This window comes from Echinops telfairi, unplaced genomic scaffold, assembly GCF_000313985.2.
Source record: "Echinops telfairi isolate 266 unplaced genomic scaffold, ASM31398v2 ScPeMD7_3533;HRSCAF=4204_0, whole genome shotgun sequence".
Lineage (NCBI taxonomy): Eukaryota > Metazoa > Chordata > Mammalia > Afrosoricida > Tenrecidae > Echinops > Echinops telfairi.
This window is the reverse complement of record NW_022107431.1, coordinates 18,748,611-18,761,216: the sequence shown is the minus strand read 5'-3', so window position 1 is coordinate 18,761,216 and position 12,606 is coordinate 18,748,611. Positions and strand designations below refer to the sequence as shown.

At 42.7% G+C, this 12,606-nt stretch overlaps 1 protein-coding gene across 1 annotated transcript; it reads right to left on the bottom strand.

Annotated features, from left to right (window-relative positions):
- Nucleotides 1–5,039: 5,039 nt before the first annotated feature.
- LOC101640354 (ferritin light chain-like) lies at nt 5,040–5,788 on the bottom strand. The gene has a single exon (XM_045294623.1). The coding sequence runs from the start codon at nt 5,591–5,593 to the stop codon at nt 5,126–5,128; it is 468 nt and encodes a 155-aa protein (XP_045150558.1). The 5' UTR covers nt 5,594–5,788; the 3' UTR covers nt 5,040–5,125.
- Between the last annotated feature and the right edge of the window lie 6,818 nt (nt 5,789–12,606).

The window sequence follows — 12,606 nt, the reverse complement described above, 5'->3', positions numbered from 1 at the left end:
GGGGAGGGAGGGGAAAAATGAGGACCTAATGTCGGGGGTTTTAGTGGAGAGAAAATGTTTTGAGAATGATGTACAAATGCGCTTTACAAAAAAAAAATGCGCTTTACACAATTGATGTGTGTATGGATTGCGATAACAGTTGTATGAACCCCTAATAAAAGGTTTAAAAAAAAAAAAGACGATGATCTTGGAGCTCAACTAATATTATTCCTCACTAATGCAGAAAGCGCTTGTACAACACAGTAGGAGAATAGCCATCAAAAATCTATTGAAATGTCCCCACGGATAGGGAAATCACTAACTCAAGAACACCACTGCATGTGTTCTGTAATCGTTTTGAGATTTTTTATGTGACACACTGTGAAATCTCACTGACTGCCTGAGGGGCAATGCCAGCCTTCAAGTCCAGCCCTTTGTCCAGTGAGGTAATTTCCATTATCCAGCCCATAAATCCAGTGAGGTGATTTCACTATCTATCATTTTAGAAGAGAAAAGTGAGCGGAGTTGAAAGATTTGGGGTAAAGTTAAGTGGTCATACAGGTGGGACAGGAACCATTGCTAATGATCATCTCCTGAGGGTCCGAGTCTGCTCTCACTATGGCAGGAGGATTCATGCTTCATTAAAGCTGGCGCTCCTTCTTGTCCTTAGGGCTGGGCCTTCAGTTACTCCTCAAAGTCTCCTCCAGTGGCCACCTAGTCAGCCGGTTTTGCTTTCCATTTTTTAGGGCACCCCAAATGGATTTTAGTACATGTGCAATCATTTATGTACATTAATTGGATACAATGATGTTGATACACTATTTAATATCTCAACAATTTTTTCAATGTTAATGTATTTTAAATGGTCTCACACTCAACTCAAAAATGTAACTGTAAAGAAAACCTAGTGTCACTAAAGTTGGTATACAAACCCCCCACTGCTGAATTTGACTGGCTTTAAAAAGAAAACCACAAAAACTCATGATATTTAATAGAAATTTTTTATAGCTCCTCAAGAATAACTGCTTTCTGTGGTAATGATTGTACAATTTTTAAAATCATTTTATTGGGGGCTCGTACAGCTCTTATCACAATTCATACATCCATCCATTGTGTCAAGCACATTTGTACATATGCTGCCATCATCATTTTCAAAACTTTTCTTTCTACTTGAGCCCTTGGTATCAGCTCATTCCCCCCACCTCCCTCACAAACACTTGAAAATTTATAAATTATTATCTTTTTGATTGTACAATTCTTGATATGATTGAACTATTGAATTGTGTGATATTTGGATTCAGTGCCAATGAAACTGTTAAAAAAAATGCCAGGAGAAAAATTCTGTAAATTGGGGGTAAATGAATACTCTCTCAGATGAGAGGAATAAGAATAAGTATGTCATTATAGTCTTATTCTCAAAGTTAGAAATTAGGCAGAGTATTTTCAGACTAGTTCTGGAGTAGTACTGATGTAATCATACATGCTTTCCAAAAACCAAACTCATGGCCACCGCCGAGTTAATGCCAACTCACAGCTGCCCTAGAGGACAAAGTAGAACTGCCCCAGTGAGTTGCTGAGGCTTTAACTCTTTACAGAAATATAAGGCGCTTCTTTCTCCATCAGAGTGGCTGGTAGTTATAATCTGCTGACCTTGAGGATCGTGGCAGTCCAGCTCATAACCAATATACCACCAGAGCACCTTTATACATGCTTTAAATGTGGATAAATATTTGGTTTCGATTTTTATTACACATATGATAATATAACAATAATCAACTATACAATTTATTCCTTCTACACAGTGATTGTACAAACTTTCCAGGCCTGAAAATTAGCCAACTTTTAAAATATTCCATGTTCACTAATAATCACTACCTATAGGAGAAATTTTACATTAAAATTATAATTGTTTGTGCTTCAAAAACTAGAGTAATTTTAATATTCAAACACGAAATAGAACATTTTCATTTTTTCAAGTTTTATTGCCTATACATCATTCACATATCATACATAGTTCAATGAGTAAATTTTCAATCAATATAGACCAATCCAAGTGTTTTTTTAAACTTATATTTAGGGAACCGATTACAAGGAACTGTATGTGACCTCCTCCCTGGGGGACAGACAACCGAAAAGTGGGTGAAGGGAGACATCGCACAGGGCAAGATACGACAAAATACCAATTTATAAACTATCAAGGGCTCATGAGGGAGGGGGGAGCGGGGAGGGAGGGGAAAAATGAGGACCTAATGTCAGGGGTTTAAGTGGAGAGAAAATGTTTTGAGAATGATGTACAAATGCGCTTTACACAATTGATGTGTGTATGGATTGCGATAACAGTTGTATGAGCCCCTAATAAAATGTTTAAAAAAAAAAAAGAAAGCCCTACATTATGGCTAGTTTATAATGATGATCAGGTCAAGTAAATATTAATTATCATGTTAACTTCATTAGGCAGGTAGAAGCTGAAATTAGATTTTGAGTAGATCACGCCAATTTCTGTTATGCAATTGGGAAACAAAGACAGAACGTTTAATAATTTAAGTTTGATGTTATATTTGAAACGTTTAAGCCTTGTATTTAATATATTTGCCTTTGGGCTGATATTCCTTCTGACATTTAATTAACTTTGTTTGGCTTTGCATTGGCTCAGGAGTTTCCTAATCAAGTCTTTTAAAATGTGTGTATATGCATATGCCTATATATTGGAATATATATATTGGAATATATATAGGCATATATATTACAATGACTGAATCATGGCTATAAAAATTTAATCACCTATTGAATAAGCTTTTGCTTTGTGGTCCCACTAAGGCATTTAACAAAAATTAAAAAAAAAATTTCTACAAAAAATAAAATAAAATTAATAAACTTATATTTAGTCAACTAATACTTGACATTGATTTTTTTCTTAATAGTTTTCCTTTAAAAATCTGTTATGCAAAACAGGAGCCCTGGTGAAACAGTGGTTATCTGTTGGACTACTAACTGCAAGGCCAGCAGTTTGAAACCTCCAGCCACTCCGAGGAGCAAAGATGGAACTTTCTACTCCCTTAGAGTTTCCGTCTCAAAAATTCTACCCTGCCCTCTAGGGTCACTATTTGTCAGCATCAACTCCACGGCAGTGAGTATTTATGCTATTCTTTATCACTTATAATAAGTTGAATATTTATGTCATAAACAGAAAACTGTACCTATCAGTAATAAGGTTTTTGATAGTAACTCTCCCAAAACAGATGCATTCATGTAAACAAAGTATATATTGCTATACAAAAAAGGCACTACCATAAATAAAATCTAATTAGTTAATTTAAACCACAGATTTGATTATGACACAAAACCGTAACTCATAAACTTTTAATGGCCAAGATATTTTCGATTTTCTGTTCCAGTGTGCTTCCGTCATATCTGCTAAACCCACTTCTATCTGGCTGGGATGCGACTTGGCACAGTGTCCAGAGGGCTGGTGGTTGCGCTTTTGTATCTGCCTGAAATTCTTCTAGATAACTGTAGTTGATAGGTGCAGTCCAGTAGATTCCAACTCAGTGACTGATAGGAAATACTGCCCGGTCCTGTTCCATCCTCACAAGTGTTATGTTCCGGCAGTGGTCACAACACATTAGATGGCTCCTGTAGCAGGTACACAGTGTTTGAACCTAGTAAGGCTTCATTCTGCCATGTGTTCTCGTTTAATTGCCTCTTCTCCTTTCCGTTGTACCATCATCTCCATATTTGTCCTGCGGCAGGGTTATTGACTTCGAAAGTGGAGTGCCCTTCTCCAGCCATATCCTTATCTTTCTAGATCAAGTGGTTTTCAACCTTCCTAATGCCATGACCCTTTAATACAGTTCCTCATGTTGTGGTGACCCGTCAATCATAAAATTATTTTCGTTGCTACTCATAACTGTCATTTTGCTGTTATCAATTAGACGACCCCTGTGAAAGGGTCGTTTGACCGCCCCAAGGGGTTGGGGCCCACACACAGTTCTAGCTCCACCCCTTGCACTGGAGCCCCAACTCTTGCCCTTCTCCAGGACTCTGGCTGGTGCTGCTCCTCCTCCTCCTCCTTGTGCACTCCTCCACTGGCTGTCCCGACAGCACAATCAATCTGAGTTATGGAGGCAGTGGCGCCATTCTTAGGGGCTCGAAGCAGCAGCTGTGATCACACTGGTAGGAAAGGGATTGTTGACCTTGCTAGGCAGGACTGCCACCTGCCACTCAGGTGAGCAGCACCCATGGGGTAGGGTGGGAGCAGGTATTCTGCTTGGAGAGCATCTTCTCCGGCTCTGTTTTCCACACTTCCAGAAATATACAGTGTCCACTGGTCACCATATTCCCAGCATAGCCAATTAGATGCTCACCTCAGGCTGCCACCACCTCCTTCCTTCCTGCGGCCTCAGCTGGGGACAGTGAAGTTCCCCAGGAGAGGCAGATCTTCAAGAGCATGGGGTAAGGAGCACTGAATGGGGGGAGGTTCCAAGTGTGCTGAAGCAGTTGTGGTGGGGCAGAACGAGTCTTTTTTCTTCTTGATGGAACGTATCACTACTTAAAATTATCTTCCTTGCTTACTTGTTGTGTCTAAGAATTAATTCTCCATGAAAACAGAGCATGTGGGAGTTTTGTCTGTCCACCAAAAGGGGTCCTGGTGGTATGGTCATCACTTGTTGGACTGCGAGCTGCAAGGTCAACAGTTTTAAACCACCAGCTCCTCCTCAGGAGAAAGACTGGGCTTTCTATTCCCATAAAATTATAGTCTTGGAAGCTCACAGAGGGAGTTGGTCTGCCATGTTCTAGTGGGTCACTATGAGTCGCCCTGACTCAATGGTAGTGATTTTGGTTTGGTCTGGTCTGTCCACCACCTCGAGCCATTACCATCTGCCCAGCTCACAGTGGGTTTCACTAAGTATAGATACTGAATATGTGCCTTTTTTTTTTTTTTTGCTGTAAAAGGACGCTTTATTGTTTTCATTTGGTCCCGGCTTGGGGGATGGGCTCCAGGGCGGTGGCGCTGTGGCTGGCGCGGGGGCAGTTTCAGGCAGAGGGGCTAAGGCCGGCAGAGGGCCCCTCTCAGGAGGCTCGGCGCCGCAGGTTCCTAGTCGTGTTTGAGGGTGAGCCTCTTGAAGAGATACTCGCCCAGCCCGGCCTAGGGGCTGGCCAGCCTGCGGAGGTTGGTCAGGTGGTCGCCCACCTTCTTCAGAAGTTTCACCTCTTTGTCCAGGAAGTGGTTCTCCAGAAAGTCACAGAGATGGGGGTCGGACCCCACGGCGTGCAGGTCCAGAAGGGCCTGGTTGAGTGTTTTCTCCAGGGCTAGGGCAGCTTCCATGGCGTCCAGGGTTCTACCCCACTCATCTTGGGATGGCTTCTGCACATCCTGGAAGAGGGCGCGGCCGCCGCGCTGGTTCTGCAGCTTCCAGAGATGCTCGGCCCCCTCGCGCTTCTCCTTCGCCAGCTCGCGGAAGAAGTGCCCCACGCCTTCCAAGGCCACGTTTTCGCAGTCGAAAAAGCAGCCCAGAGAGAGGTAGGTGTAAGAGGCCCGCAGGTGCAGGTTGACCAGACGGTTGACGCCGGCCTCAGCGTCGGCGGAATAATTCTGATGGATTTGAGAGCTCATGCTGCGTCGGTTTGGAGGTCACCACACGCCAAATAAAAGTGTTCGCTGGTCCCAAGAAGAGGGGCTGGTCCCAAGCGGATGGTCCCGAAGTTACTTCCGAGAGGAAACTGGAGCGCGGGGGAAGGTTGGAGGCAGGGAGTCCCCGGGTCTGTTCCGTTCAAACACTGTTGAAGCCAGACACAGATCCACGGGACCGCTGGGCGAGCTCTCGAATATATGCCTTTTAAAGAGTCCCACAATGTTCATGAAAGCAGCTGGTAAGGTAAGAATCGCACGATATGTTGTAGTGGGCAAATCTGCTGCACAAAATCTCTTTGCAGCGTTGAAAAGTTGAAAAGCAAAGACGACACTCTGAGGAACGAGTGCACCTGACCTACACCAAGGCATTTTACTCACGTCATATCTATGAGAAAGTTGGGCACTGAATAAGGAAAACTGCAGAAGAATTGCTGTGTCTGAATTTATAGTGTTGGTGGAGAATACTGAACTGTCAGAAGGACAAACAAATCTGTCTTGGAGGAAATACAGCGAGAATGCTACTTAGAAATCAGGATGCTAAGTCTTTATTTATCTCACATATTTTGGACATGTTCTCAGGAGAAGATGGTCCCTGGGGGACTTCATGCTTGGTCAAGTAGAAGGTCAGTAAAAAAGAGGCAGATCCTCCATGAGACGGATTGACTGATTCAGTAGCTACAAAAATGGGCTCAAATATAACAATCCTATAGGAAACAGAAGAACCTAGCACTTGTAATGGGATAGGAGAGGTTAAGTGGGGAGTGTGTGTGTTCAAGTATTTTGTTTTGCTAATTATTTGCGATGTGAACTTAGAAATGTAATTCACGGAGCCATAAAATGGAACCCCAGTGGCACAGTGGTCACACGATGGGCTGCGACGAAACGTCAGCAGTACACAACCACCAGCTGTTTAGCACGAGGAGAGGGCTTTCTAGTTCCACACGTAATCACGGAAACGCACAGGGGCAGTTCTATCCTGTTCTATAGGGTTGATATAGGGTGACATCAACCCAAAGGCAGTGACTTTGGTTATGATTTTTCCTGACCCATAAAACAGTTGGAATAACTATTATTTGTGGACTGAACAGAATTATATAAAAAATGTTCTTGCAACACTATAATATCAGCCAAAAATGACAGCAAAAGAGACATTCATCAATGGAAATTTCATAGCCCATCTATATACTATATGATGCAGGTCTACCTAAGTGTAATCACATATCTGATCACCAGAATGGAGATATCTCAGACCCAACCCTCTGAGTGTTTGGCTTAGATATCCAGGAATGCAATAAGGACTGGACATCTGCATTTTACAGTGGTTTCCAGAATCCCCATGAGGGCCAGGCCCAGGAGCCACAGGCAGTCTCTTTGAGGTGAGGACCCAGGAATGGAGAGGATGCAATTTTGTGATTTCTTTGATGAGGGGGAGGAACTCTGGTGGCAGAGTGGTTTCCTGTGGGGTTACGACCGCAAGCAAGGTCAGTTCGAAAACGCCCACTCCCTTAAAGAGTTACAGTCTATGAGCTGGCACAGACTCGATGGCAGTAGAGTTTTCAGTATCTGACTGCAAATATCCACCTGCTGGGGGAACACCGTGTGCATCTCCTGGACTCTCGTTCTGAGACAGGTGTTGTTTGAATAATCAAACAGACAGGTCTGATCCACTCAGCTACCCCAAAACATAAATAAATTAACCAAATGAATATACTCATAATGTATTGTTAATCAAATCAAAGTTTCAAAATACAATATATACTAAAAATCACTGGATTAGACACTTTCAGTAGGTAATCTTTATGGCATATGAATTCTATCTTAACATCTTTTTTTTTAACTTATTTTTTAAGTCACTCATGAAAATCACACATATACACACATTGGTAGCAAGTATGACACAGGAAGAAGCCCTGTAGCTGACTATTAGAAACACTATTTCCTGGTTACTTCACCTCAGGCATTCTGACTTTCGTGGAAATATTGCTAATAGTGATGAATCATTCAAATGCTATTTGACAAGCAACCATACTTGGGTTTGGGGTTGCTCTTTTAAGCTTTGTAACGGAATGGCTGAAAACTGCAATTATCTACAAGATAATTCAGTTTACTGAAAATTTCATAAACGAAACTATGTAAGTCTGACAAGCCTTGTGTTTCTTTATGAAGGAAGCTGGTCTCTAACAAAAACCATTTTCTTTTCTAAGTCCTCCCCAAATATTAATTTAATAACTCATTGTTGAGCCTAAGTTTTATATTTGTTCACCAGTCTAGTGTGCAGAATTTACTTTACTTTTCTGAAAATAAGCATATTTTCCTTTTCTGGTCCTTTGGAACCTACTGTTTCTCCATGTTCACAGATTAACAACCCAACCCCCAAACCCTACTGTTTTGGACTTGATTGTGACTCATAATGACCTGTAAGTCTCCTCAGGGCCTGTGTCTCATCTTTCTCCCGCTGAGTGACTGATGGGTTTGAATTGTTAACCTGGTGATTATCAGCCCAATGCATACCCCACCTAAAGATGAAGGCCTTACAAAAAGGGTTGTGAAATCTCACATCACATGCTGTTTCTTTCAGTATCTGGGTTACAATTCATTTAAAGCAGCAGTTCTCAACCCGTGGGTCCGTGACCCCTCTGGGGGTTGAATGACCCTTTCACAAGAGTCACCCGATTCATAACAGTAATAAAATTAGTTTGAAGTAGCAATGAAAATAGTTTTATGGTTGGGGGGGGTGTCACCACAACATGAGCAACTTTATTAAAGGGTCACGGTATTAGGAGGGTTGAGAACCACTGATTTCAAGCATATAGGGATTCTTTAAATTTTATTTTTGCTTACAACTCCCTGTTACCATTTTAAAAAATTATTGTTCTTTTATCATTTCTGGGAGTATTCTCCTTCATAAAGACACACACACAAAAAAAACCCTAAATGAATACTCTTGCATTGTGAAGATTCAACTTCTACCTCACCCCATATCCCTAATATGGGACCTGGCCAACAGTAGGCAGTCTAAGAGCATGTGTTGATATAATAAATTTCAAGCATTTATCTCTTCTCTTTACTCTTCCAAATAGATTAGAGGGCTTCAAAATATCTTCGTAAATCCTCTTATCTTTGAATTCTATTAGTTCCATGAGCTTTGTTTTTTACAGAGAAAGCAGCTCTGCTTTTATTTATTATTTCCCCATAATGGTTTTAAAGGGCCCAAACCCAGCCTGGCAGCAGTGACCTGAAACTGGGGTACAAGCAGGTGCAGCAGAGGGCATGACTCTCTCTGGGTGTGGGCTCATGGCCATTAGCAGGTGGCTAGATGGGGGTGGCTGCCAGAGGGCTGCTGGGGCCTGGTTGCTCCTGCTGCTCAGGAAGGCTTAGAGCTAGCAAGACTGGGTGCACACCACTTCCTCCACTTCTGCTCCAGATGCTGCTCTCCTCAGCCACCACTGCTGGCAGCTCCAGCAGCAGCTGGTAGAGGGTGACCAGAAGCAGGCTCTCATGAAGTTCTAATAGGGTGCTAGACGTAAGGTCACATTTCACAGAATATAAACAATGGACACCACTATAGAAAAATTCAAATGTAAACATATGAACTAGAAATCACTCATAGCCCACCTTTTTCCTCAACCGAATCACTGTAGTTAAGTGGATGATAGTCTTCCTCAAAAACGATACTCACTTCTTAATCCTTGGAGCTAGTAAACAGTGTCGTATTTGGAAAAAAGGTCTTTGCAGATGTGATTAATTTATGGTTCTTAAAATGGGAGATTAGCCTGTGAGTTCTACCTGCAATCTAAAGCAGCCGCGTTAGACAATGAGGGCAGGAAATTTGACTGGCACAGAAGAGGCGGCAGCAGTGTGATCACACAGGCGGAGACTGCAGTGGTGAGGCCACAAGGCAAGGAGTGCGAGGAGCCAGAAGCTGCAAGAAACCAAGGATGTGTCCCTAACTTGGAAGAAATTATTCTGTTTAAAAAAAGCATGAGCAGTAAGCTGGTTGAGAAAGACATGCATCTTTCAAAGAATGTTCTCCCCTGGAGCTCACACATTACATGTGGGTAAGCATGCTAACGAGAAAAAAGAACCCTTCCCCCTAGAAGTTCTTGGAAGGCCATGGAAAACAACTACTGACAATGAATCATAGAGTGATGGATGAAGGAATACCTCCCAGATAGCTGAGTTTTCCATATCTGTAGGTATGGTTGCTATTGGGTATTCTTGGGTATATCTATTTAGGAGCCCTGGTGGTGTAGTGGTTATCCATTGGGCTGCTAACTGCCAGGTCAGCAGTTTGAAACCACTAGCTGCTCTATGGGAGAAGGATGGGGCATTCTCTCATAAAGAATTATGGTTTTACACACACACACACACACACACACACACACACACACACACACAGTATATACTCGAGTATAAGCCAACCTGAGTATCAACCGAGGCACCTAATTCTACCACAAAAACTGCATTAAAAATGTGAAAAACTTGGCTTACACATGAGTATATACAATTACATATATTTATTTATTCTCAGAAACTCACAGGGTCACTATGAATCAGCACTGACTTGATGGGAATGAGTTTGGTTTTGGTTGGGACATATGTGAGCATTATTAAAGATCAATGATTGCAGGTCATCTTCCATTCTTCATTTTTTTCTAATAGGTATGTTTATTATGGCCCTCTTGCACTTGTTCAAGGAGCACTGGTAGAGCAGTGGGTATGGGCTGCTAACTGAAAGTCTGACTGTCCAAGGCCACCAGATGCTCCTCAAAAAATGAGGCTGTCTGTTCCCATAGATTTAGTCTCAGAATCCCTATGATGCAGCTCTACCCTATCTTATAAAGTTGATGACAGTGGTTCGGTTTTAGGTTTGGGGCACTTGCTTCAACAATGTAAACTGTGGTGAATAACTGAGTGGGGAAAGTAAAATGGATGCATTTGGGGGTGTACAGTTGAAACATCACAGGTCTTTGGACTAAGAGGAGCCACATTTGGACCTGAGAGAGTGACGACTAGGCATGAAAAACACAGAAGCTATGAATCTAGGCTATGAATCTAGCTACCATTACTTCTGGTCCCAAATGGTAAAAAATATAACGTAGTACTTAAACCTCTTTCCATGACAACACATGGATTGCAAAATGCCTGCTTTTCCACATTTAATATTTCTGAAATTAAGTGTGTTTTAGAGTCACGATTCAAATAACTCTGTTAGCAGCAAAGCAGAGAATTTCTAGAAAAGCTGACATGGTGCACATCTAACTTAACCATACATTGTTGTCAATCACCACTGACATAGAGCTTTGACTCACAGCAATGTCCACTCAAGTATAAAAGGAAACACTGCCCAGTCCTACAGCATCCCTGTGATCCTTGGTAAGTTAAGAGTCCACAACTATGGATGAATGAGGCTTCCCTCAGCCTTTGCTGCCCCCTCCCCGCCACTTCACCAATTATGTCCCTTATGAAAATGTCTAAAGCAAGCAAGTCAAAATTATCAGACAATATTCCATGACCCGTAGTTTTCTGGAGCTTACCATGCCCCTCTGACAGCTCCACTGAAATCTAACCACTCTGGGTGACTTGCTGGTATCTGAATGCCATTGGCAAAGATGCTAGAATCATGGCAACATGCAAGCCAACACGGCATGACCAACTGACAGACAGGTGGTGGTAATCGTGAGAGGTGTCTTTTCATATCCTTGTTAGCTTGATTTTGTTCTTTTCACTGGTAGCATCACATATCTAGTTCCCTGATTCAAGATGTCTTCACAACGATGCTACGATGTAGCACTGTGTGCTCAGAAACTGTCACTCCAAAGGGACATAACTACAGGCATAAACAAGTGCCAAACTGAGGAGACTACCGAATGTCCAAAGATAATGCAGACTCATGAAGGACAAGCAGTCAGACATCAACTGACGATTCACTTTTGAAGGCTTCAAAAAGCCTCCAGTAATTCAACATCTTAGAATGATAACCAAGTACCAGAGTTTGTTCCAAGACTATACTTACCTGGAATAACAGGACTAGGCCTAAAACGCAGATTAAAAACAATAAGAAACAGCCTATAAAATAAAATTCTATCATGCCACCTCTCCCCCAGCACCCCCCCAAAATGCAACAGAGGTAGTTTCTGAATTTGCTTTTCGAGTGGCACTTTCAATCAATATTCAGGCCTGGAAAGCAGATGCCTTCACCCCCATCCACAGGGCTCTAGTTTCCTGCAGAAAGCTAGAGTCTGGCAGAGGCACACAATGCTACCTCTTTAACAACTAAATCAAATTCCGCCATTGAAGTAGGGAACGCCCGTTTTACCTGTCAGTGGGCTTAATAAAGGAAATAATCTTGGTTCTGTCCATTGGAAATCTAGGTACCTCAGCAATGAATACTCATTCCAATGATCCTATTGCCCACCCCCACCCCCACCCTTTTCTTTGGTGTGGAGGAAAATTGGTAAGCATTTTTTATCTTCATCAATAACCCAGAAAGGCTTGGCAAACAACATGATCTGTGAATCCAAATCCATTTCCAAAGCTGGGGTGATAAATGAAGATTTTTGCCTGTGTGAGCATTTTCCAGGCCAAGGTAACAAGTATTGTAAAGGCAGAAGATGAGGCAGGCAAATCATATACTCCCTTAGCTAATGACTGCACGGGGGGCGGCGGAGAAAGTCACCTGAGAGCCACTCTTTGGGTTCCAAGTTCGTTCGGAATTTCACGATTACAATTTCCTTATTTTCTCTCCATCTTCCGTATTCCCATACACGCTCCTTCATAAAGACACCCCCCGCCCCAATCCCTCGCACTACTTCCAACCAGGGGCAGCAGCCGACCGTTACAGTGGATTGGAAAAGGGGGTTCGCCAGATTGCTTCAGCTGTGCAGGTACGCAGAGCCCACGGGGTGCGCCCGGGACCACGTCTTGTCCAGCTAGTTGCCCCGGGAGCCACCTTTCGCTGTCCTTCCCTCCCGACCCCGCAGGCGCGTGCTGCG